Source organism: Poeciliopsis prolifica, unplaced genomic scaffold (assembly GCF_027474105.1).
Source record: "Poeciliopsis prolifica strain line A6 unplaced genomic scaffold, Auburn_PproV2 SCAFFOLD136, whole genome shotgun sequence".
Classification (NCBI taxonomy): domain Eukaryota; kingdom Metazoa; phylum Chordata; class Actinopteri; order Cyprinodontiformes; family Poeciliidae; genus Poeciliopsis; species Poeciliopsis prolifica.
The window spans coordinates 43,728-67,801 of NW_026562511.1; the positions used below are offsets into that span (position 1 = coordinate 43,728).

At 47.7% G+C, this 24,074-nt stretch overlaps 1 protein-coding gene across 1 annotated transcript in view; it reads left to right on the plus strand.

Moving 5' to 3' along the window:
• The first annotated feature begins 7,495 nt into the window (after nucleotides 1-7,495).
• Nucleotides 7,496-24,074, plus strand: part of LOC129355493 (NACHT, LRR and PYD domains-containing protein 12-like) — a 72,927-nt gene continuing 56,348 nt past the window's right edge. The window contains exons 1-4 of the mRNA XM_055025085.1: nucleotides 7,496-7,711; nucleotides 9,570-9,716; nucleotides 14,338-14,484; nucleotides 23,058-23,204. Coding sequence (XP_054881060.1) covers nucleotides 7,533-7,711; nucleotides 9,570-9,716; nucleotides 14,338-14,484; nucleotides 23,058-23,204 — 620 coding nt within the window. The 5' untranslated portion in view covers nucleotides 7,496-7,532. The remainder of the gene's footprint in view (nucleotides 7,712-9,569; nucleotides 9,717-14,337; nucleotides 14,485-23,057; nucleotides 23,205-24,074) is intronic.

Sequence of the window (24,074 nt, forward strand, 5' to 3'; positions counted from 1 at the left end):
ACTCTGTTCCATCAGAGGTCACCCTGCTCCATCAGAGGTCACCCTGGTCCATCAGAGTTCACCCTGGTCCATCAGAGGTCACCTGGCTCTCTGGACGCCAGCAGCTTCCAATCAGATGTTAACTTTAGATCAAGGACACATTGAAGTGATGAGATTCTGCAGACAGTGAGGAACCAGCAGGACGTTTCATCAACCAGGAGATGATGGTCTTCCTGTCCTACTGGCCAGTTTCTAGAGCAGCCAACTGGGTGAACTGGAAGTGAATCCCATGGTGACTGAGTGTCTCTGGTTCCCTCTCAGATGGGCTTCACAGCAGAGGAAGCTGATGATGAATCCAGAGGAGAACAGAGCAGCCTCTCCATCACCCAGCGGCGTTTCTATGAAGAGTGACCGATCCATAGATCTTCCTTTTTACTTCAGTAATCCTCCTGGATTGTCAGACCCAAGGTAAGATGTCTGTTAACCAGAAATATTAGCATTTACCCAAAAAACGTAACTGAAAATGCTGTCAAACATCAATATAAATCAGAGAAATGTTGCACAGCACGTTTCATGTAGTCCTGTGTCAGGCTGCTGCTGATGAGAATTCACCTTTAAACGGGACTTTATGCAAAGTTCACATTATCACAATATGTATTTCCATTTGGGTTTCTGCGTCTATTAAAAACAACCCAGGCACTTAAAAACACAACCCAGCCCATTTCATCTGGAAGTTAAAGTTTTTGTTGTTTTTAAGATGAGCCGTTTCCAATCCTTCCAGAATGTAGCGTACAAGTCAGCAGGCACTGAATGTCACTTAGCAACCCGGTAAAGCCCAGCTATTTAGCTAGCAGGCTAAACGAAGCCCAGAGCATTAGCTAGCATTCTACGCCAAACACATGTATTAGCTAGCAGCCCAGTAAAGCCCAGTGCATTATGGAACAAAACCAGTAAAGATTAGCACACTAGCTATATGCCTAACTAATGTCCAGCATGCTAGCTTGCAACTTAAGCATTGCCCAGCGCACTAGCTAGCAGCAAAAGTAATGCCTAGAGCGCTAGCTAGCAACTTAAGCAATGTCCAAGTCGCTAGCTAGCAACCGAAGCAATGCCCATGATCTAGCTATCAACATAAGCAATGTCCAACGCGCTAGCTAGCAGCCTAAGCTTAGGTCCAGCATGTTTTGTCAGCTGGTTTTTCTGCTGTACAATGGCTGCTGAAATAGACAAGACTTTTATTTGACTTGCCATCCAGGAACCACTTGCTGCATCCTGTTGGTGGTTCAGGAGGCTTTTCTTTTGCTTTGCACTCTTGTACATTTGCACATGTGTTTGCAGCCATTTCCCTGTACATGCTGCATTGGGGGCGTGGCCAGAAGCAGCTAGTTTGGATTTAAAGTGACAGAGAGCCTAAAACATCTTCAGCTCAAAATGGGCAGAAGTGAGCAAATGGAAACTAATTACATAAGAGTTATTTTAGCAAAAAGTGTAATGACCATGTTTTGACTAGGCCACAGACCATCTGACCCTTTTACATCAGAGGTCACCCTGATCCATCAGAGGTCACCTTGATCCATCAGAGGTCACCCAGGTCTATCAGAGGTCACCCTGATCCATTGGAGGTCACCCTGATCCATCAGAGGTCACCCAGTTCCATCAGAGGTCACCCAGTTCCATCAGAGGTCACCCTGATCCATCAGAGGTCACCCTGTTCCATCAAAGGTCACCCTGTTCCATCAGAGGTCACCCTGGTCCATCAGAGGTCACCCTGATCCATCAGAGGTCGCCCTGCTCCATCAGAGGTCACCCTGATCCATCAGAGGTCACCCTGTTCCATCAAAGGTCACCCTGTTCCTTCAGAGGTCACCCTGTTCCATCAGAGGTCGCCCTGCTCCATCAGAGGTCACTCTGTTCCATCAGAGGTCACCCTGTTCCATCAGAGGTCACCCTGTTCCTTCAGAGGTCACCCTGGTCTATCAGAGGTCGCCCTGCTCCATCAGAGGTCACCCTGTTCCATCAGAGGTCACCCTGCTCCATCAGAGGTCACCTTGTTCCATCAGAGGTCACCCTGGTCCATCAGAGGTCACCCTGGTCCATCAGAGGTCACCCTGCTCCATCAGAGGTCACCTTGTTCCATCAGAGGTCACCTGTTCCATCAGAGGTCACCCTGCTCCATCAGAGGTCACCCTGGTCCATCAGAGGTCACCCTGTTCCATCAGAGGTCACCCTGCTCCATCACAGGTCACCCTGCTCCATCAAAGGTCACCCTGGTCCATCAAAGGTCACCCTGGTCCATCAGAGGTCACCCTGGTCCATCAGAGGTCACCCTGGTCTATCAGGTCGCCCTGGTCCATCAGAGGTCACCCTGTTCCATCAGAGGTCACCCTGCTCCATCAGAGGTCACCCTGGTCCATCAGAGGTCACCCTGGTCTATCAGAGGTCACCCTGATCCATCAGAGGTCACCCTGGTCCATCAGGTTGCCCTGCTCCATCAGAGGTTACCCTGTTCCATCAGAGGTCACCCTGGTCCATCAGAGGTCACTCTGATCCATCAGAGGTCACCCTGTTCCATCAGAGGTCACCCTGGTCCATCAGAGGTCACCCTGTTCCATCAGAGGTCGCCCTGATCCATCAGATGTCGCCCTGATACATCAGAGGTCACCCTGTTCCATCAGAGGTCACCCTGATCCATCAGAGGTCACCCAGTACCATCAGAGGTCACCCTGCTCCATCAGAGGTCACCCTGATCCATCAGAGGTCACCCTGACCCATCAGAGGTCACCCTGGTCCATCAGAGGTCACCCTGTTCCATCAGAGGTCACCCTGATCCATCAGAGGTCACCCTGGTCTATCAGAGGTCGCCCTGCTCCATCAGAGGTTACCCTGATCCATCAGAGGTCGCCCTGCTCCATCAGAGGTCACCCTGATCCATCAGAGGTCACCCTGTTCCATCAAAGGTCACCCTGATCCATCAGAGGTCACCCTGTTCCATCAAAGGTCACCCTGTTCCTTCAGAGGTCACCCTGCTCCATCAGAGGTCACTCTGTTCCATCAGAGGTCACCCTGTTCCATCAGAGGTCACCCTGTTCCTTCAGAGGTCACCCTGGTCTATCAGAGGTCGCCCTGCTCCATCAGAGGTCACCCTGTTCCATCAGAGGTCACCCTGCTCCATCAGAGGTCACCTTGTTCCATCAGAGGTCACCCTGGTCCATCAGAGGTCACCCTGGTCCATCAGAGGTCACCCTGGTCTATCAGAGGTCGCCCTGGTCCATCAGAGGTCACCTGTTCCATCAGAGGTCACCCTGCTCCATCAGAGGTCACCCTGGTCCATCAGAGGTCACCCTGGTCTATCAGAGGTCGCCCTGGTCCATCAGAGGTCACCTTGTTCCATCAGAGGTCACCCTGCTCCATCAGAGGTCACCCTGGTCCATCAGAGGTCACTCTGATCCATCAGAGGTCACTCTGATCCATCAGAGGTCACCCTGTTCCATCAGAGGTCACCCTGGTCCATCAGAGGTCACCCTGTTCCATCAGAGGTCACCCTGATCCATCAGATGTCGCCCTGATACATCAGAGGTCACCCTGTTCCATCAGAGGTCACCCTGATCCATCAGAGGTCACCCTGTTCCATCAGAGGTTGCCCTGCTCCATCAGAGGTCACTCTGTTCCATCAGAGGTCACCCTGATCCATCAGAGGTCACTCTGATCCATCAGAGGTCACTCTGATCCATCAGAGGTCACCCTGTTCCATCAGAGGTCACCCTGGTCCATCAGAGGTCACCCTGTTCCATCAGAGGTCGCCCTGATCCATCAGATGTCGCCCTGATACATCAGAGGTCACCCTGTTCCATCAGAGGTCACCCTGATCCATCAGAGGTTACCCTGTTCCATCAGAGGTCACCCTGGTCTATCAGAGGTTGCCCTGCTCCATCAGAGGTCACCCTGATCCATCAGAGGTCACCCTGATCCATCAGAGGTCACCCTGGTCCATCAGAGGTCACCCTGTTCCATCAGAGGTCACCCTGTTCCTTCAGAGGTCACCCTGATCCATCAGAGGTCACCCTGATCCATCAGAGGTCACCCTGGTCTATCAGAGGTCGCCCTGCTCCATCAGAGGTTACCCTGTTCCATCAGAGGTCACCCTGCTCCATCAGAGGTCACCCTGTTCCATCAGAGGTCACCCTGCTCCATCAGAGGTCACCCTGATCCATCAGAGGTCACTCTGTTCCATCAGAGGTCACCCTGATCCATCAGAGGTCACTCTGTTCCATCAGAGGTCACCCTGTTCCATCAGAGGTCACCCTGATCCATCAAAGGTCACCCTGTTCCATCAGAGGTCGCCCTGCTCCATCAGAGGTCACTCTGTTCCATCAGAGGTCACCCTGCTCCATCAGAGGTCACTCTGTTCCATCAGAGGTCACCCTGCTCCATCAGAGGTCACCCTGGTCCATCAGAGTTCACCCTGGTCCATCAAAGGTCGCCCTGATCCATCAGAGGTCACCCTGTTCCATCAGAGGTCACCCAGTTCCATCAAAGGTCACCCTGCTCCATCAGAGGTTACCCTGTTCCATCAGAGGTCACCCTGGTCCATCAGAGGTCACCCTGGTCCATCAGAGGTCACCTGGCTCTCTGGACGCCAGCAGCTTCCAATCAGATGTTAACTTTAGATCAAGGACACATTGAAGTGATGAGATTCTGCAGACAGTGAGGAACCAGCAGGACGTGTTTCATTCAACCAGGAGATGATGGTCTTCCTGTCCTACTGGCCAGTTTCTAGAGCAGCCAACTGGGTGAACTGGAAGTGAATCCCATGGTGACTGAGTGTCTCTGGTTCCCTCTCAGATGGGCTTCACAGCAGAGGAAGCTGATGATGAATCCAGAGGAGAACAGAGCAGCCTCTCCATCACCCAGCGGCGTTTCTATGAAGAGTGACCGATCCATAGATCTTCCTTTTACTTCAGTAATCCTCCTGGATTCTCAGACCCAAGGTAAGATGTCTGTTAACCAGAAATATTAGCATTTACCCAAAAACGTAACTGAAAATGCTGTCAAACATCAATATAAATCAGAGAAATGTTGCACAGCACGTTTCATGTAGTCCTGTGTCAGGCTGCTGCTGAGAATTCACCTTTAAACGGGACTTTATGCAAAGTTCACATTTATCACAATATGTATTTCCATTTGGGTTTCTGCGTCTATTAAAAACAACCCAGGCACTTAAAAACACAACCCAGCCCATTTCATCTGGAAGTTAAAGTTTTTGTTGTTTTTAAGATGAGCCGTTTCCAATCCTTCCAGAATGTAGCGTACAAGTCAGCAGGCACTGAATGTCACTTAGCAACCCGGTAAAGCCCAGCTATTTAGCTAGCAGGCTAAACGAAGCCCAGAGCATTAGCTAGCATTCTACGCCAAACACATGTATTAGCTAGCAGCCCAGTAAAGCCCAGTGCATTATGGAACAAAACCAGTAAAGATTAGCACACTAGCTATATGCCTAACTAATGTCCAGCATGCTAGCTTGCAACTTAAGCATTGCCCAGCGCACTAGCTAGCAGCAAAAGTAATGCCTAGAGCGCTAGCTAGCAACTTAAGCAATGTCCAAGTCGCTAGCTAGCAACCGAAGCAATGCCCATGATCTAGCTATCAACATAAGCAATGTCCAACGCGCTAGCTAGCAGCCTAAGCTTAGGTCCAGCATGTTTTGTCAGCTGGTTTTTCTGCTGTACAATGGCTGCTGAAATAGACAAGACTTTTATTTGACTTGCCATCCAGGAACCACTTGCTGCATCCTGTTGGTGGTTCAGGAGGCTTTTCTTTTGCTTTGCACTCTTGTACATTTGCACATGTGTTTGCAGCCATTTCCCTGTACATGCTGCATTGGGGGCGTGGCCAGAAGCAGCTAGTTTGGATTTAAAGTGACAGAGACCCTAAAACATCTTCAGCTCAAAATGGGCAGAAGTGAGCAAATGGAAACTAATTACATAAGAGTTATTTTAGCAAAAAGTGTAATGACCATGTTTTGACTAGGCCACAGACCCATCTGACCCTTTTACATCAGAGGTCACCCTGATCCATCAGAGGTCACCTTGATCCATCAGAGGTCACCCAGGTCTATCAGAGGTCACCCTGATCCATTGGAGGTCACCCTGATCCATCAGAGGTCACCCAGTTCCATCAGAGGTCACCCAGTTCCATCAGAGGTCACCCAGTTCCATCAGAGGTCACCCTGATCCATCAGAGGTCACCTTGATCCATCAGAGGTCACCCAGGTCTATCAGAGGTCATCCTGATCCATTGGAGGTCACCCTGATCCATCAGAGGTCACCCAGTTCCATCAGAGGTCACCCAGTTCCATCAGAGGTCACCCAGTTCCATCAGAGGTCACCCTGATCCATCAGAGGTCACCCTGTTCCATCAGAGGTCACCCAGTTCCATCAGAGGTCACCTTGATCCATCGGAGGTCACCCAGTAGCATCAGAGGTCACCCTGTTCCATCAGAGATCACCCTGTAGTATCAGAGGTCACCCAGTACCATCAGAGGTCACCTTGTTCCATCAGAGGTCACCCTGGTCCATCAGAGGTCGCCCTGGTCCATCAGAGGTCACCCAGTTCCATTAGAGGTCACCCTGGTCCATCAGAGGTTGCCCTGGTCCATCAGAGGTCACCCTGGTCCATCAGAGGTCACCCTTGTCTATCAGAGTCGCCCTGCTTCATCAGAGGTCACCCTGTTCCATCAGAGGTCACCCTGGTCCATCAGAGGTCACCCTGATCCATCAGAGGTCACCCTGTTCCATCAGAGGTCGCCCTGCTCCATCAGAGGTCACCCTGATCCATCAGAGGTCACCCTGTTCCATCAAAGGTCACCCTGTTCCATCAGAGGTCACACTGATCCATCAGAGGTCACCCTGTTCCATCAGAGGTCACCCTGTTCCTTCAGAGGTCACCCTGATCCATCAGAGGTCACCTTGTTCCATCAGAGGTCACCCTGCTCCATCAGAGGTCACCTTGTTCCATCAGAGGTCACCCTGGTCCATCAGAGGTCACCCTGATCCATCAGAGGTCACCCTGTTCCATCAGAGGTCGCCCTGCTCCATCAGAGGTCACCCTGATCCATCAGAGGTCACCCTGTTCCATCAAAGGTCACCCTGTTCCATCAGAGGTCACACTGATCCATCAGAGGTCACCCTGTTCCATCAGAGGTCACCCTGTTCCTTCAGAGGTCACCCTGATCCATCAGAGGTCACCCTGGTCTATCAGAGGTCGCCCTGCTCCATCAGAGGTCACCCTGTTCCATCAGAGGTCACCCTGCTCCATCAGAGGTCACCTTGTTCCATCAGAGGTCACCCTGGTCCATCAGAGGTCACCTGGCTCTCTGGACGCCAGCAGCTTCCAATCAGATGTTAACTTTAGATCAAGGACACATTGAAGTGATGAGATTCTGCAGACAGTGAGGAACCAGCAGGACGTGTTTCATTCAACCAGGAGATGATGGTCTTCCTGTCCTACTGGCCAGTTTCTAGAGCAGCCAACTGGGTGAACTGGAAGTGAATCCCATGGTGACTGAGTGTCTCTGGTTCCCTCTCAGATGGGCTTCACAGCAGAGGAAGCTGATGATGAATCCAGAGGAGAACAGAGCAGCCTCTCCATCACCCAGCGGCGTTTCTATGAAGAGTGACCGATCCATAGATCTTCCTTTTTACTTCAGTAATCCTCCTGGATTCTCAGACCCAAGGTAAGACGTCTGTTAACCAGAAATATTAGCATTAACCCAAAAACGTAACTGAAAATGCTGTCAAACATCAATATAAATCAGAGAAATGTTGCACTGCATGTTTCATGTAGTCCTGTGTCAGGCTGCTGCTGAGAATTCACCTTTAAACGGGACTTTATGCAAAGTTCACATTTATCACAATATGTATTTCCATTTGGGTTTCTGCGTCTATTAAAAACAACCCAGGCACTTAAAAACACAACCCAGCCCATTTCATCTGGAAGTTAAAGTTTTTGTTGTTTTTAAGATGAGCCGTTTCCAATCCTTCCAGAATGTAGCGTACAAGTCAGCAGGCACTGAATGTCACTTAGCAACCCGGTAAAGCCCAGCTATTTAGCTAGCAGGCTAAACGAAGCCCAGAGCATTAGCTAGCATTCTACGCCAAACACATGTATTAGCTAGCAGCCCAGTAAAGCCCAGTGCATTATGGAACAAAACCAGTAAAGATTAGCACACTAGCTATATGCCTAACTAATGTCCAGCATGCTAGCTTGCAACTTAAGCATTGCCCAGCGCACTAGCTAGCAGCAAAAGTAATGCCTAGAGCGCTAGCTAGCAACTTAAGCAATGTCCAAGTCGCTAGCTAGCAACCGAAGCAATGCCCATGATCTAGCTATCAACATAAGCAATGTCCAACGCGCTAGCTAGCAGCCTAAGCTTAGGTCCAGCATGTTTTGTCAGCTGGTTTTTCTGCTGTACAATGGCTGCTGAAATAGACAAGACTTTTATTTGACTTGCCATCCAGGAACCACTTGCTGCATCCTGTTGGTGGTTCAGGAGGCTTTTCTTTTGCTTTGCACTCTTGTACATTTGCACATGTGTTTGCAGCCATTTCCCTGTACATGCTGCATTGGGGGCGTGGCCAGAAGCAGCTAGTTTGGATTTAAAGTGACAGAGACCCTAAAACATCTTCAGCTCAAAATGGGCAGAAGTGAGCAAATGGAAACTAATTACATAAGAGTTATTTTAGCAAAAAGTGTAATGACCATGTTTTGACTAGGCCACAGACCCATCTGACCCTTTTACATCAGAGGTCACCCTGTTCCATCAGAGGTCACCCTGATCCATCAAAGGTCACCCTGTTCCATCAGATGTCGCCCTGCTCCATCAGAGGTCACCGTGTTCCATCAGAGGTCACCCTGATCCATCAGAGGTCACCCTGTTCCATCAGAGGTCGCCCTGCTCCATCAGAGGTCACCGTGTTCCATCAGAGGTCACCCTGATCCATCAGAGGTCACCCTGGTCCATCAGAGGTCACCCTGATCCATCAGAGGTCACCCTGTTCCATCAGAGGTCGCCCTGCTCCATCAGAGGTCACCCTGATCCATCAGAGGTCACCCTGTTCCATCAAAGGTCACCCTGTTCCATCAGAGGTCACACTGATCCATCAGAGGTCACCCTGTTCCATCAGAGGTCACCCTGTTCCTTCAGAGGTCACCCTGATCCATCAGAGGTCACCCTGCTCCATCAGAGGTCACTCTGTTCCATCAGAGGTCACCCTGCTCCATCAGAGGTCACCCTGGTCCATCAGAGTTCACCCTGGTCCATCAGAGGTCACCCTGATCCATCAGAGGTCACCCTGGTCCATCAGAGGTCACCTGGCTCTCTGGACGCCAGCAGCTTCCAATCAGATGTTAACTTTAGATCAAGGACACATTGAAGTGATGAGATTCTGCAGACAGTGAGGAACCAGCAGGACGTGTTTCATTCAACCAGGAGATGATGGTCTTCCTGTCCTACTGGCCAGTTTCTAGAGCAGCCAACTGGGTGAACTGGAAGTGAATCCCATGGTGACTGAGTGTCTCTGGTTCCCTCTCAGATGGGCTTCACAGCAGAGGAAGCTGATGATGAATCCAGAGGAGAACAGAGCAGCCTCTCCATCACCCAGCGGCGTTTCTATGAAGAGTGACCGATCCATAGATCTTCCTTTTTACTTCAGTAATCCTCCTGGATTGTCAGACCCAAGGTAAGATGTCTGTTAACCAGAAATATTAGCATTTACCCAAAAACGTAACTGAAAATGCTGTCAAACATCAATATAAATCAGAGAAATGTTGCACAGCATGTTTCATGTAGTCCTGTGTCAGGCTGCAGCTGATGAGAATTCACCTTTAAACGGGACTTTATGCAAAGTTCACATTTATCACAATATGTATTTCCATTTGGGTTTCTGCGTCTATTAAAAACAACCCAGGCACTTAAAAACACAACCCAGCCCATTTCATCTGGAAGTTAAAGTTTTTGTTGTTTTTAAGATGAGCCGTTTCCAATCCTTCCAGAATGTAGCGTACAAGTCAGCAGGCACTGAATGTCACTTAGCAACCCGGTAAAGCCCAGCTATTTAGCTAGCAGGCTAAACGAAGCCCAGAGCATTAGCTAGCATTCTACGCCAAACACATGTATTAGCTAGCAGCCCAGTAAAGCCCAGTGCATTATGGAACAAAACCAGTAAAGATTAGCACACTAGCTATATGCCTAACTAATGTCCAGCATGCTAGCTTGCAACTTAAGCATTGCCCAGCGCACTAGCTAGCAGCAAAAGTAATGCCTAGAGCGCTAGCTAGCAACTTAAGCAATGTCCAAGTCGCTAGCTAGCAACCGAAGCAATGCCCATGATCTAGCTATCAACATAAGCAATGTCCAACGCGCTAGCTAGCAGCCTAAGCTTAGGTCCAGCATGTTTTGTCAGCTGGTTTTTCTGCTGTACAATGGCTGCTGAAATAGACAAGACTTTTATTTGACTTGCCATCCAGGAACCACTTGCTGCATCCTGTTGGTGGTTCAGGAGGCTTTTCTTTTGCTTTGCACTCTTGTACATTTGCACATGTGTTTGCAGCCATTTCCCTGTACATGCTGCATTGGGGGCGTGGCCAGAAGCAGCTAGTTTGGATTTAAAGTGACAGAGAGCCTAAAACATCTTCAGCTCAAAATGGGCAGAAGTGAGCAAATGGAAACTAATTACATAAGAGTTATTTTAGCAAAAAGTGTAATGACCATGTTTTGACTAGGCCACAGACCCATCTGACCCTTTTACATCAGAGGTCACCCTGATCCATCAGAGGTCACCTTGATCCATCAGAGGTCACCCAGGTCTATCAGAGGTCACCCTGATCCATTGGAGGTCACCCTGATCCATCAGAGGTCACCCAGTTCCATCAGAGGTCACCCAGTTCCATCAGAGGTCACCCTGATCCATCAGAGGTCACCCTGTTCCATCAAAGGTCACCCTGTTCCATCAGAGGTCACCCTGGTCCATCAGAGGTCACCCTGATCCATCAGAGGTCGCCCTGCTCCATCAGAGGTCACCCTGATCCATCAGAGGTCACCCTGTTCCATCAAAGGTCACCCTGTTCCTTCAGAGGTCACCCTGTTCCATCAGAGGTCGCCCTGCTCCATCAGAGGTCACTCTGTTCCATCAGAGGTCACCCTGTTCCATCAGAGGTCACCCTGTTCCTTCAGAGGTCACCCTGGTCTATCAGAGGTCGCCCTGCTCCATCAGAGGTCACCCTGTTCCATCAGAGGTCACCCTGCTCCATCAGAGGTCACCTTGTTCCATCAGAGGTCACCCTGGTCCATCAGAGGTCACCCTGGTCCATCAGAGGTCACCCTGTTCCATCAGAGGTCACCCTGCTCCATCAGAGGTCACCCTGGTCCATCAGAGGTCACCCTGTTCCATCAGAGGTCACCCTGCTCCATCACAGGTCACCCTGCTCCATCAAAGGTCACCCTGGTCCATCAAAGGTCACCCTGGTCCATCAGAGGTCACCCTGGTCCATCAGAGGTCACCCTGGTCTATCAGAGGTCGCCCTGGTCCATCAGAGGTCACCCTGTTCCATCAGAGGTCACCCTGCTCCATCAGAGGTCACCCTGTTCCATCAGAGGTCACCCTGGTCCATCAGAGGTTGCCCTGTTCCATCAGAGGTCACCCTGGTCCATCAGAGGTCACTCTGATCCATCAGAGGTCACCCTGTTCCATCAGAGGTCACCCTGGTCCATCAGAGGTCACCCTGTTCCATCAGAGGTCGCCCTGATCCATCAGATGTCGCCCTGATACATCAGAGGTCACCCTGTTCCATCAGAGGTCACCCTGATCCATCAGAGGTCACCCAGTACCATCAGAGGTCACCCTGCTCCATCAGAGGTCACCCTGATCCATCAGAGGTCACCCTGATCCATCAGAGGTCACCCTGGTCCATCAGAGGTCACCCTGTTCCATCAGAGGTCACCCTGATCCATCAGAGGTTACCCTGTTCCATCAGAGGTCACCCTGGTCCATCAGAGGTCACTCTGATCCATCAGAGGTCACCCTGTTCCATCAGAGGTCACCCTGGTCCATCAGAGGTCACCCTGTTCCATCAGAGGTCGCCCTGATCCATCAGATGTCGCCCTGATACATCAGAGGTCACCCTGTTCCATCAGAGGTCACCCTGATCCATCAGAGGTCACCCAGTACCATCAGAGGTCACCCTGCTCCATCAGAGGTCACCCTGATCCATCAGAGGTCACCCTGATCCATCAGAGGTCACCCTGGTCCATCAGAGGTCACCCTGTTCCATCAGAGGTCACCCTGATCCATCAGAGGTCACCCTGGTCTATCAGAGGTCGCCCTGCTCCATCAGAGGTTACCCTGATCCATCAGAGGTCGCCCTGCTCCATCAGAGGTCACCCTGATCCATCAGAGGTCACCCTGTTCCATCAAAGGTCACCCTGATCCATCAGAGGTCACCCTGTTCCATCAAAGGTCACCCTGTTCCTTCAGAGGTCACCCTGCTCCATCAGAGGTCACTCTGTTCCATCAGAGGTCACCCTGTTCCATCAGAGGTCACCCTGTTCCTTCAGAGGTCACCCTGGTCTATCAGAGGTCGCCCTGCTCCATCAGAGGTCACCCTGTTCCATCAGAGGTCACCCTGCTCCATCAGAGGTCACCTTGTTCCATCAGAGGTCACCCTGGTCCATCAGAGGTCACCCTGGTCCATCAGAGGTCACCCTGGTCTATCAGAGGTCGCCCTGGTCCATCAGAGGTCACCCTGTTCCATCAGAGGTCACCCTGCTCCATCAGAGGTCACCCTGGTCCATCAGAGGTCACCCTGGTCTATCAGAGGTCGCCCTGGTCCATCAGAGGTCACCTTGTTCCATCAGAGGTCACCCTGCTCCATCAGAGGTCACCCTGGTCCATCAGAGGTCACTCTGATCCATCAGAGGTCACTCTGATCCATCAGAGGTCACCCTGTTCCATCAGAGGTCACCCTGGTCCATCAGAGGTCACCCTGTTCCATCAGAGGTCACCCTGATCCATCAGATGTCGCCCTGATACATCAGAGGTCACCCTGTTCCATCAGAGGTCACCCTGATCCATCAGAGGTCACCCTGTTCCATCAGAGGTTGCCCTGCTCCATCAGAGGTCACTCTGTTCCATCAGAGGTCACCCTGATCCATCAGAGGTCACTCTGATCCATCAGAGGTCACTCTGATCCATCAGAGGTCACCCTGTTCCATCAGAGGTCACCCTGGTCCATCAGAGGTCACCCTGTTCCATCAGAGGTCGCCCTGATCCATCAGATGTCGCCCTGATACATCAGAGGTCACCCTGTTCCATCAGAGGTCACCCTGATCCATCAGAGGTTACCCTGTTCCATCAGAGGTCACCCTGGTCTATCAGAGGTTGCCCTGCTCCATCAGAGGTCACCCTGATCCATCAGAGGTCACCCTGATCCATCAGAGGTCACCCTGGTCCATCAGAGGTCACCCTGTTCCATCAGAGGTCACCCTGTTCCTTCAGAGGTCACCCTGATCCATCAGAGGTCACCCTGATCCATCAGAGGTCACCCTGGTCTATCAGAGGTCGCCCTGCTCCATCAGAGGTTACCCTGTTCCATCAGAGGTCACCCTGCTCCATCAGAGGTCACCCTGTTCCATCAGAGGTCACCCTGCTCCATCAGAGGTCACCCTGATCCATCAGAGGTCACTCTGTTCCATCAGAGGTCACCCTGATCCATCAGAGGTCACTCTGTTCCATCAGAGGTCACCCTGTTCCATCAGAGGTCACCCTGATCCATCAAAGGTCACCCTGTTCCATCAGAGGTCGCCCTGCTCCATCAGAGGTCACTCTGTTCCATCAGAGGTCACCCTGCTCCATCAGAGGTCACTCTGTTCCATCAGAGGTCACCCTGCTCCATCAGAGGTCACCCTGGTCCATCAGAGTTCACCCTGGTCCATCAAAGGTCGCCCTGATCCATCAGAGGTCACCCTGTTCCATCAGAGGTCACCCAGTTCCATCAAAGGTCACCCTGCTCCATCAGAGGTTACCCTGTTCCATCAGAGGTCACCCTGGTCCATCAGAGGTCACCCTGGTCCATCAGAGGTCACCTGGCTCTCTGGACGCCAGCAGCTTCCAATCAGATGTTAACTTTAGATCAAGGACACATTGAAGTGATGAGATTCTGCAGACAGTGAGGAACCAGCAGGACGTGTTTCATTCAACCAGGAGATGATGGTCTTCCTGTCCTACTGGCCAGTTTCTAGAGCAGCCAACTGGGTGAACTGGAAGTGAATCCCATGGTGACTGAGTGTCTCTGGTTCCCTCTCAGATGGGCTTCACAGCAGAGGAAGCTGATGGTGAATCCAGAGGAGAACAGAGCAGCCTCTCCATCACCCAGCGGCGTTTCTATGAAGAGTGACCGATCCATAGATCTTCCTTTTTACTTCAGTAATCCTCCTGGATTCTCAGACCCAAGGTAAGACGTCTGTTAACCAGAAATATTAGCATTAACCCAAAAACGTAACTGAAAATGCTGTCAAACATCAATATAAATGTTAGGGTTAACACCTGTTAAACATACATTAACAAAGACAGAAAAGACAAAAGAGTTAGATTCTTTTTCACTCGCGAGGAGAACGGACAGAGATGTGCTTCAGTTACAATCTCCTGCCGCTCTGAAGCACATTTTGTCTGCTCCTCTATTTTATTGTTTCTAGGATCCCTAATCACAAGGACGCTGTAGCTCTAGAGGGAGGGGGCAAACAGCTACAGCGTCAAATGTTATTCACTAAATAACACACAATCATTCTGTACTAGATAATGTCCTTCCAGGCACAAAGATTAATAAAATATGTAGTGATCTTAGCAATGATGGTTTTATTGGAGGCCAGCAACTCAACCGAAGCAGAGCTCTTCACCAAGAGGTAAACCTGCAGGAAGATTGTTGTCTCTGCTCTCTGTCAGTGAGGCCTTCTGAGAAAGAAATCAGAGCAAATCAACAATACAAGAAACATTCTTAATTCTATAATGAGATTAACTTTAAGGAAAGCATCAATTAAAGATACATTATAAAGATCAATGAGAATAACAAATAATTGATTAATAATATCACAATTTCTCCAACATTTCCCCCCTGTTTATCAAATATTTGTTCTAATTCTCATATCTCTCCTAAACAGCCACTTCGAACAATTTTCAACTAGGAGTTCATTTTTTAAGAAAGCAAACATGTTTACACTCAAGGTTTATACTCAGTCCAAAACTTAGAATCAGGAAACACATCAAAAGAGTCCTCATCAGAGCTTTCTCTGTCAGACTCAGGATCTTTTACTAGTAAAGGATACATCGGCATCATCTGGTTCCCCATGGGCTAAATTGCTGTAATGATGAGACTATTAAACAAAGAACGCAGGCAAGGAATATAACAGCATCCACACAAGGTTAGAATGGCAGCAAAGACTGCCATCGACACTAAAGCAGAGGACACAAGGGTTCGGTACTTTCCAAAAACATTCATCCAGTCGTCCCACCTGGAAGTATTCACTCCAGAGAACTCCTTCAGCTTACCATTAAGGGTACGGAGCCCCTCAATGGCCTTCGTCAGGCTGCCATCAGCCGCTGTGTTGTTGGGTAGAAAAGTGCAGCATCCTTCACCAAAGATTGCACACACTCCCCCTCGTTCAGCCAGCACCATGTCAAGTGCAATACGGTTCTGGAAAGCCATCAGTGATGTAGCGGCCAGCTGCTCATGCACCGCCTCGAAGCCTGCTTGTGTCCAGTTGCCCAGTTTTTGTACATTGTAATGGATGTAGTTGATTCTGTCAACGTTTTTGTTTAATGTACACCACCAACAAATTGTGGACTCAAATCCTGCTGCAATTTGGTCGGCCAATTTATACTCATCTGGTACACCACGGGGAACACCAATGGCATCGATGTATGTAGGATCATTGTTCCTCCAGGTCAGGTCTCGTTTCTGCAACTGACGTCACTGCTGAGGCACAACATCAGTTAAAGCATGAATTAAATGATCAGCAGTCATTGGATAAACAGAAACAGGCAATAATAAAGAAATTAATGCAGACATCCCTGTTACCTTCCTAGGTAATCTATTAAAAATTTTGTCACCACTGCACCACCACCAGACATCCGCACGAAAGACAGGGTTAAATTCATTGTTCACAGAGAGAACAGTCCAGTGTTAAAACTTCATTTGTCATACATCAAGTTTAATCTCTGTAGTTTGCCGACGTCATACTTGCCCAGGAGACTAAAACAATGATAACAGAACTAGGTGGAAAACATACCTGAATACCCATCCTCATTCTGTAAACAGTGCTACAAGAAAACATTTTTATTCGTGACGTGAATTGTTCCCAGATGACAACACAAAATTAAAACAAAGATATATTCACTTGTTATTTTCATTAATGTGCAAGTCCGTTCTGCTCCTAAAGACACTACAGGGTTGTGGACAATCTTCACCAGTTTTGAGACGGAAAAACTATTTGGTTTAACCCCCTTTGTAACCTGGACTTTGCCCTGTAGGTCGGTGAGCGTCTTGAGCTTGCTTCCCAATTACTTTTGAAATTAAATTCCTTTTTGCAGTGTGTTAAATGTATCCAAGTTGGCTTTTCTGCTGCATCTGGGTTTTTAGTGAAATGTTCAAACCATTTAGAAAAGCATCAATTATTTCTAAACAATACTTCACTTTTATTCAATTCTATGAAGTCCATATGCATTACTTGAAATGGATATTGCAGAGTAGGAAATTTTTCTCTAAGTGATCTTAGATTGCCCTGAGAGTTATGTTTTGCACATATCAAACAGGTCCTACAGAAATTTTTTAAATAAGAAATAAATCCATAAGTAGTGTAATGTTGATGTATCCTAACATCCCCCCTGTTGAGACATGCGAAACGCCATGGCTCAATATTGCAGCCCATTTATACACATCTTTTTCTTGGTAAAATAGGTTCAGTTTCATATAATTTTCCAATTTTGCTCCATTTTTTTATCCATAAATCCTTTTCATTTTGAGGACTTAATTGTTGCATGTCTCTTAAAGTTTCTTTCATAAATTAAATTTTTACGTCCACATGTAATACATTTATCTCTCCCTCAGCTGCTTTTTTTTATTATTATTTTGTCTTCGAAAGCATTCCCTAGGGACACCTTATCTGTCCCTGCAGTGTGAGCCGCACATTTACAGATTGCTAGTTGTTTTGGTAGGTGCACGACTTGTAATAATTCTTTTAATAATTCTGCATGTGTTACTTTTGATGTTAATGGATGAAAAAGAACTATAGGAGCTCTAACTTCTACTGCCATAGAAGCAGCAACTACAGCTCTCACACAATGTGGTAAGGCACACGCTACACTATCAAGTTTTGAAGAAAAATATGCTATTGGTCTCATTTTATCACCATGCTGTTAGACTAGCACCGAGGTCATGACATGACCTTTACAATCCACCATCTGAACAAAAGGTTTTCTTTTATTGATAATCTGGTAACGCTAACGCAGCGCTTGACACGAGGGCCTGTTTAGTTTGCAAAGTGCTTCTTCTGCTTCATCCGCCCACAACAAAGAAGACATTTTTAAGATCTTTTTTATACATTAATTTATTCAGAGCTGTCACAATTTCTGCATAATTAGGCACCCAGTTTCAACAATAGTTAGTCAACCTCAAAAAGGACATCATTTGTTTTTTTTTGTTTGTGGTTTGGGAGCTTGGAGAATTGTCGTTTTTCTATCCTCCGCTATGGTTCGTCCTCCTCCACTCAAATTATGACCCAAATATTTTACTTGTCGTTTACACAGTTAAAGTTTATTTTGTTAACCTTATGACCTCTTTAGCTAAATGTTACAGAAGCGCTAAAGTGTTTTGCTTACAGGTTTCCCTCTCTGGAGAAACCAATAAAACATCATCTATGTACAACAAAACTTGGCTCCCTCCTGGGGGTTGAAAAGTTGACATACTTGCACTCATTACTTGAAAGAGAATTGTAGGGCTTTCACAGTAGCCTTGAAGTAGTCTGGTGTATGTGTATCTTTTCCCTTCAAAAGTAAAAGCAAACCAAAATTGGCTCTCTTTCTCTACTGGTATTGAGAAAAAGGCATTTACTGATGTCTACAACCGTGAATACTTTTGCATCTGATCTAAGAGAATTCAACAATGTGTGTGGATCAGTCACATGTTTTGTGTCTGTGTACAGATAGGTCACAGTTATCTTGGCTGGGGTGACCTTGTTGAGTCTGGCTTCATAGGCCCAGGAACTGTTTTGAACCAAAGTGTGACATGCAAATCATCAGGAGACTTTTGATCCTGTAGGGCAGAAATGGCTTTATGCCCCTCTGCCAGAAGTGTTTGTGCAGTGTTGTGTGGGGTTTGTTGGGCACATCCAATGAATAAAAGTAATACAGTTCCCTGTTGTCCCTGGACAACAAAGAAGTCCCCTTCTTTTATTCCTGTAGCTGATCTTGACATTTTCACCACAAAATTTTTTTTTTTTACCCCAAGAATGTTTTCTCTACGTGTTGTTCTACATGCACCCGTGTCACAGAGGAAATTTACAGGTTTGCCATTTATTAGGAGAGTTATTTCAGGTCTTATGCTGTCCATAGAAAGTAAATCCTGAAGATTTAACTGGACCTCTTCACTCCCCAATTTCTCTGATCTTAATCATGCTGACTGTCCTGTGTTTTTTGTTTTCTTTTTCTCGGGCAATTTCTGGCTAAATGTCCTTCCTGCCCGCAACACCACCCCGAGTAACTGTGCCTGTAGTTTCCTCTCCCACGTCTCCCTTTTAAACCTCTAAGGTTCTGACCTCTGCCCCTAAAGCCTTCTTTTCCTCTCCTCTCCTGATAAAACACTTGTTCCTCACCCTGGAAAAAGGCTCCTGGAACCTTTTCCTTTTCTTTTGTAATTTCTTTCTCCCCACTTTCTCTTTTTTGCGCTACTAATTGTACATCATCATACCCTTCCTCGTACAATTTTTATTTGAATTTGTTTTTTTGTTTTATTTTATCCTGATCTTTAATAACCTTCCAGTTATTTGATTTTAGACTGTCTGTTGGCTTAGTTTTACTTATTAATTTCCCCTTTTTTAAAAAAAAAATTTGGACCAGTTTTGCCGACTCCTAGGGAGTCCTAGAAACTGGAGATCTGATTCAGTAGGCCAGCAATTGAAAGAACCTGTTGTGGTAACTCTCACTTCAACTCTTTCGAGTGGAGAGTTCTTGCCTGTGCATCCACAAGAGGTTTGCTGCTCACAATCCTACTGTTTTACATGAGATAAAATACCAAGTGGTATTTATACCTCCAATCACGCTCACATACACACTTTTTTTTTGTTTCACGGATTTGAAGCGCCTGTTATCGCCGTCCGTTTAACCACGGGTATTCGTCGGGCCCCGTTCCCACAACAGGTGGGGTTCGTAAGATCTCAAACCACGTGAGGTTGCAAAACCCCGAACCAGGTGAGGTTTGCAAGTCCTCGTCCCAGTAGGGTTTTACAAGACCTCCAGCGAGGTAAGGTTTACCAACCCTTATTTTCTAGTTTATTTTATTTTTTTTTTGTCTTTTATTTTTTATCTCTTACATACTGATACGGAACTTAAGCGCCTGTTTTCGCCGGACTCCGCAATCCGTTTAGCCTGCAGGTATTAGTTGAGCTGCTGTTACTGCTCACAATAGTACAATTAGTAATTGGGCTGCTGTTACTGCCCAAAACAGTGCAGGCATTTTGTTGGGCTACTATTACTACCCACAATAGTACAATTGTTATTTGAGTTGCTGTTATTACCCAGAACAGTGCTGGTATTAGTTATTTGAGCTGCTATTACCCAGAACATTTCTAGTATTAGTTGGGCTGCTATCATTGCCCACAATAGTACAATTGTTGGTTCCCCAGAACAGGACAAGGCCTCCAGCCTTGAAGCACCAGGCTCCGTTAGCCTATCCACGGATTTTGTGCATTACTTTTACCTGTTAGAGTCTAGAATTGACAGGGTTTTCACTTGTGCGCGCAACAACCTTCAGTCAAAGAAGAAGTCACTCTTCTCTCACACAGAAGAATGACTTACTCTCTAAAACGTCATTCGCCACTTTTTAAAGAAGAATCACTCACCCTCTCTTGTCTTTCCCTGGAGTGTCGTCAACCTTCAGATCCCAGCAGGCAGGCCGAGCCCAGTCCTTTAACAGGTTCTCTTGCCGTGCGCACGGTCTTACTGGGGTCCGCCACACCTGCCGGAATCTTTCCAGTATATGACCTCCGGCTCGAAGGACCAAAAATGTTAGGGTTAACACCTGTTAAACATACATTAACAAAGACAGAAAAGACAAAAGAGTTAGATTCTTTTTCACTGGCGAGGAGAACGGACAGAGATGTGCTTCAGTTACAATCTCCTACCGCTCTGAAGCACATTTTGTCTGCTCCTCTATTTTATTGTTTCTAGGATCCCTAATCACAAGGACGCTGTAGCTCTAAAGGGAGGGGCAAACAGCTTCAAATGTTATTCACTAACTAACACACAATCATTCTGTACTAGATAATGTCCTTCCAGGCACAAAGATTAATAAAATATGTAGTGATCTTAGCAATGATGGTTTTATTGGAGGCCAGCAACTCAACCGAAGCAGAGCTCTTCACCAAGAGGTAAACCTGCAGGAAGATTTTGTTTCTGCTCTCTGTCAGTGAGGCCTTCTGAGAAAAGAATCAGAGTAAATCAACAATACAAGGAACATTCTTAATTCTATAATGAGATTAACTTTAAGGAAAGCATCAATTAAAGATACATTATAAAGATCAATGAGAATAACAAATAATTGATTAATAATATCACAATTTCTCCAACAATAAATCAGAGAAATGTTGCACAGCACGTTTCATGTAGTCCTGTGTCAGGCTGCTGCTGATGAGAATTCACCTTTAAACGGGACTTTATGCAAAGTTCACATTTATCACAATATGTATTTCCATTTGGGTTTCTGCGTCTATTAAAAACAACCCAGGCACTTAAAAACACAACCCAGCCCATTTCATCTGGAAGTTAAAGTTTTTGTTGTTTTTAAGATGAGCCGTTTCCAATCCTTCCAGAATGTAGCGTACAAGTCAGCAGGCACTGAATGTCACTTAGCAACCCGGTAAAGCCCAGCTATTTAGCTAGCAGGCTAAACGAAGCCCAGAGCATTAGCTAGCATTCTACGCCAAACACATGTATTAGCTAGCAGCCCAGTAAAGCCCAGTGCATTATGGAACAAAACCAGTAAAGATTAGCACACTAGCTATATGCCTAACTAATGTCCAGCATGCTAGCTTGCAACTTAAGCATTGCCCAGCGCACTAGCTAGCAGCAAAAGTAATGCCTAGAGCGCTAGCTAGCAACTTAAGCAATGTCCAAGTCGCTAGCTAGCAACCGAAGCAATGCCCATGATCTAGCTATCAACATAAGCAATGTCCAACGCGCTAGCTAGCAGCCTAAGCTTAGGTCCAGCATGTTTTGTCAGCTGGTTTTTCTGCTGTACAATGGCTGCTGAAATAGACAAGACTTTTATTTGACTTGCCATCCAGGAACCACTTGCTGCATCCTGTTGGTGGTTCAGGAGGCTTTTCTTTTGCTTTGCACTCTTGTACATTTGCACATGTGTTTGCAGCCATTTCCCTGTACATGCTGCATTGGGGGCGTGGCCAGAAGCAGCTAGTTTGGATTTAAAGTGACAGAGACCCTAAAACATCTTCAGCTCAAAATGGGCAGAAGTGAGCAAATGGAAACTAATTACATAAGAGTTATTTTAGCAAAAAGTGTAATGACCATGTTTTGACTAGGCCACAGACCCATGTGACCCTTTTACATCAGAGGTCACCCTGATCCATCAGAGGTCACCCTGTTCCATCAGAGGTCACCCTGGTCCATCAGAGGTCACCCTGATCCATCAAAGGTCACCCTGTTCCATCAGAGGTCGCCCTGCTCCATCAGAGGTCACTCTGTTCCATCAGAGGTCACCCTGATCCATCAGAGGTCACCCTGTTCCATCAGAGGTCACCCTGGTCCATCAGAGGTCACCCTGATCCATCAAAGGTCACCCTGTTCCATCAGAGGTCGCCCTGATCCATCAGAGGTCACTCTGTTCCATCAGAGGTCACCCTGTTCCATCAGAGGTCGCCCTGATCCATCAGAGGTCACCCTGGTCCATCAGAGGTCACCCTGATCCATCAAAGGTCACCCTGTTCCATCAGAGGTCGCCCTGCTCCATCAGAGGTCACTCTGTTCCATCAGAGGTCACCCTGATCCATCAGAGGTCACCCTGTTCCATCAGAGGTCACCCGGATCCATCACAGGTCACCCTGTTCCATCAGAGGTCACCCTGATCCATCAGAGGTCGCCCTGATCCATCAGAGGTCGCCCTGATCCATCAGAGGTCGCCTTGCTCCATCAAAGGTCACCCTGGTCCATCAGAGGTCACCCTGCTCCATCAGAGGTCGCCCTGATCCATCAGAGGTCACTCTGTTCCATCAGAGGTCACCCTGTTCCATCAGAGGTCGCCCTGATCCATCAGAGGTCACCCTGGTCCATCAGAGGTCGCCCTGCTCCATCAGAGGTCACTCTGCTCCATCAGAGGTCACCCTGATCCATCAGAGGTCACCCTGTTCCATCAGAGGTCACCCGGATCCATCACATGTCACCCTGTTCCATCAGAGGTCGCCCTGATCCATCAGAGGTCGCCTTGCTCCATCAAAGGTCACCCTGTTCCATCAGAGGTCACCCTGCTCCATCAGAGGTCACCCTGTTCCATCAGAGGTCACCCTGGTCCATCAGAGGTCACCTGGCTCTCTGGACGCCAGCAGCTTCCATTCAGATGTTAACTTTAGATCAAGGACACATTGAAGTGATGAGATTCTGCAGACAGTGACGAACCAGCAGGACGTGTTTCATTCAACCAGGAGATGATGGTCTTCCTGTCCTACTGGCCAGTTTCTAGAGCAGCCAACTGGGTGAACTGGAAGTGAATCCCATGGTGACTGAGTGTCTCTGGTTCCCTCTCAGATGGGCTTCACAGCAGAGGAAGCTGATGATGAATCCAGAGGAGAACAGAGCAGCCTCTCCATCACCCAGCGGCGTTTCTATGAAGAGTGACCGATCCATAGATCTTCCTTTTTACTTCAGTAATCCTCCTGGATTCTCAGACCCAAGGTAAGATGTCTGTTAACCAGAAATATTAGCATTAACCCAAAAACGTAACTGAAAATGCTGTCAAACATCAATATAAATCAGAGAAATGTTGCACAGCACGTTTCATGTAGTCCTGTGTCAGGCTGCTGCTGATGAGAATTCACCTTTAAACGGGACTTTATGCAAAGTTCATATTTATCACAATATGTATTTCCATTTGGGTTTCTGCGTCTATTAAAAACAACCCAGGCACTTAAAAACACAACCCAGCCCATTTCATCTGGAAGTTAAAGTTTTTGTTGTTTTTAAGATGAGCCGTTTCCAATCCTTCCAGAATGTAGCGTACAAGTCAGCAGGCACTGAATGTCACTTAGCAACCCGGTAAAGCCCAGCTATTTAGCTAGCAGGCTAAACGAAGCCCAGAGCATTAGCTAGCATTCTACGCCAAACACATGTATTAGCTAGCAGCCCAGTAAAGCCCAGTGCATTATGGAACAAAACCAGTAAAGATTAGCACACTAGCTATATGCCTAACTAATGTCTAGCGCACTAGCTAGCAGAAGTAATGCCCAGCGCACTAGCTAGCAGGCTAAACGAAGCCCAGAGCATTAGCTAGCATTCTAAGCCAAACACATGTATTAGGTGATGTCTGTAGCGCCTCCCAGAGGGCATGAGAGTCTCTATGCTGGGTGACTGGAGTCTGTGATGACACCACTTCCTGTAGTTTTCTGTGGCAGGAAGTAGTGTTTCGGTGTCTGCAGGGCCTGCAGACTTGTGACCTTTGACCTTTCTCTGTGCCGTTCCTACATCGGTGGCTTCTAGTTGGGGTCCATGATGATCTGTTTCTGGGTGTCGCTGTCAATGGTGGTGGAGATGTAGCCTCAGGATGTT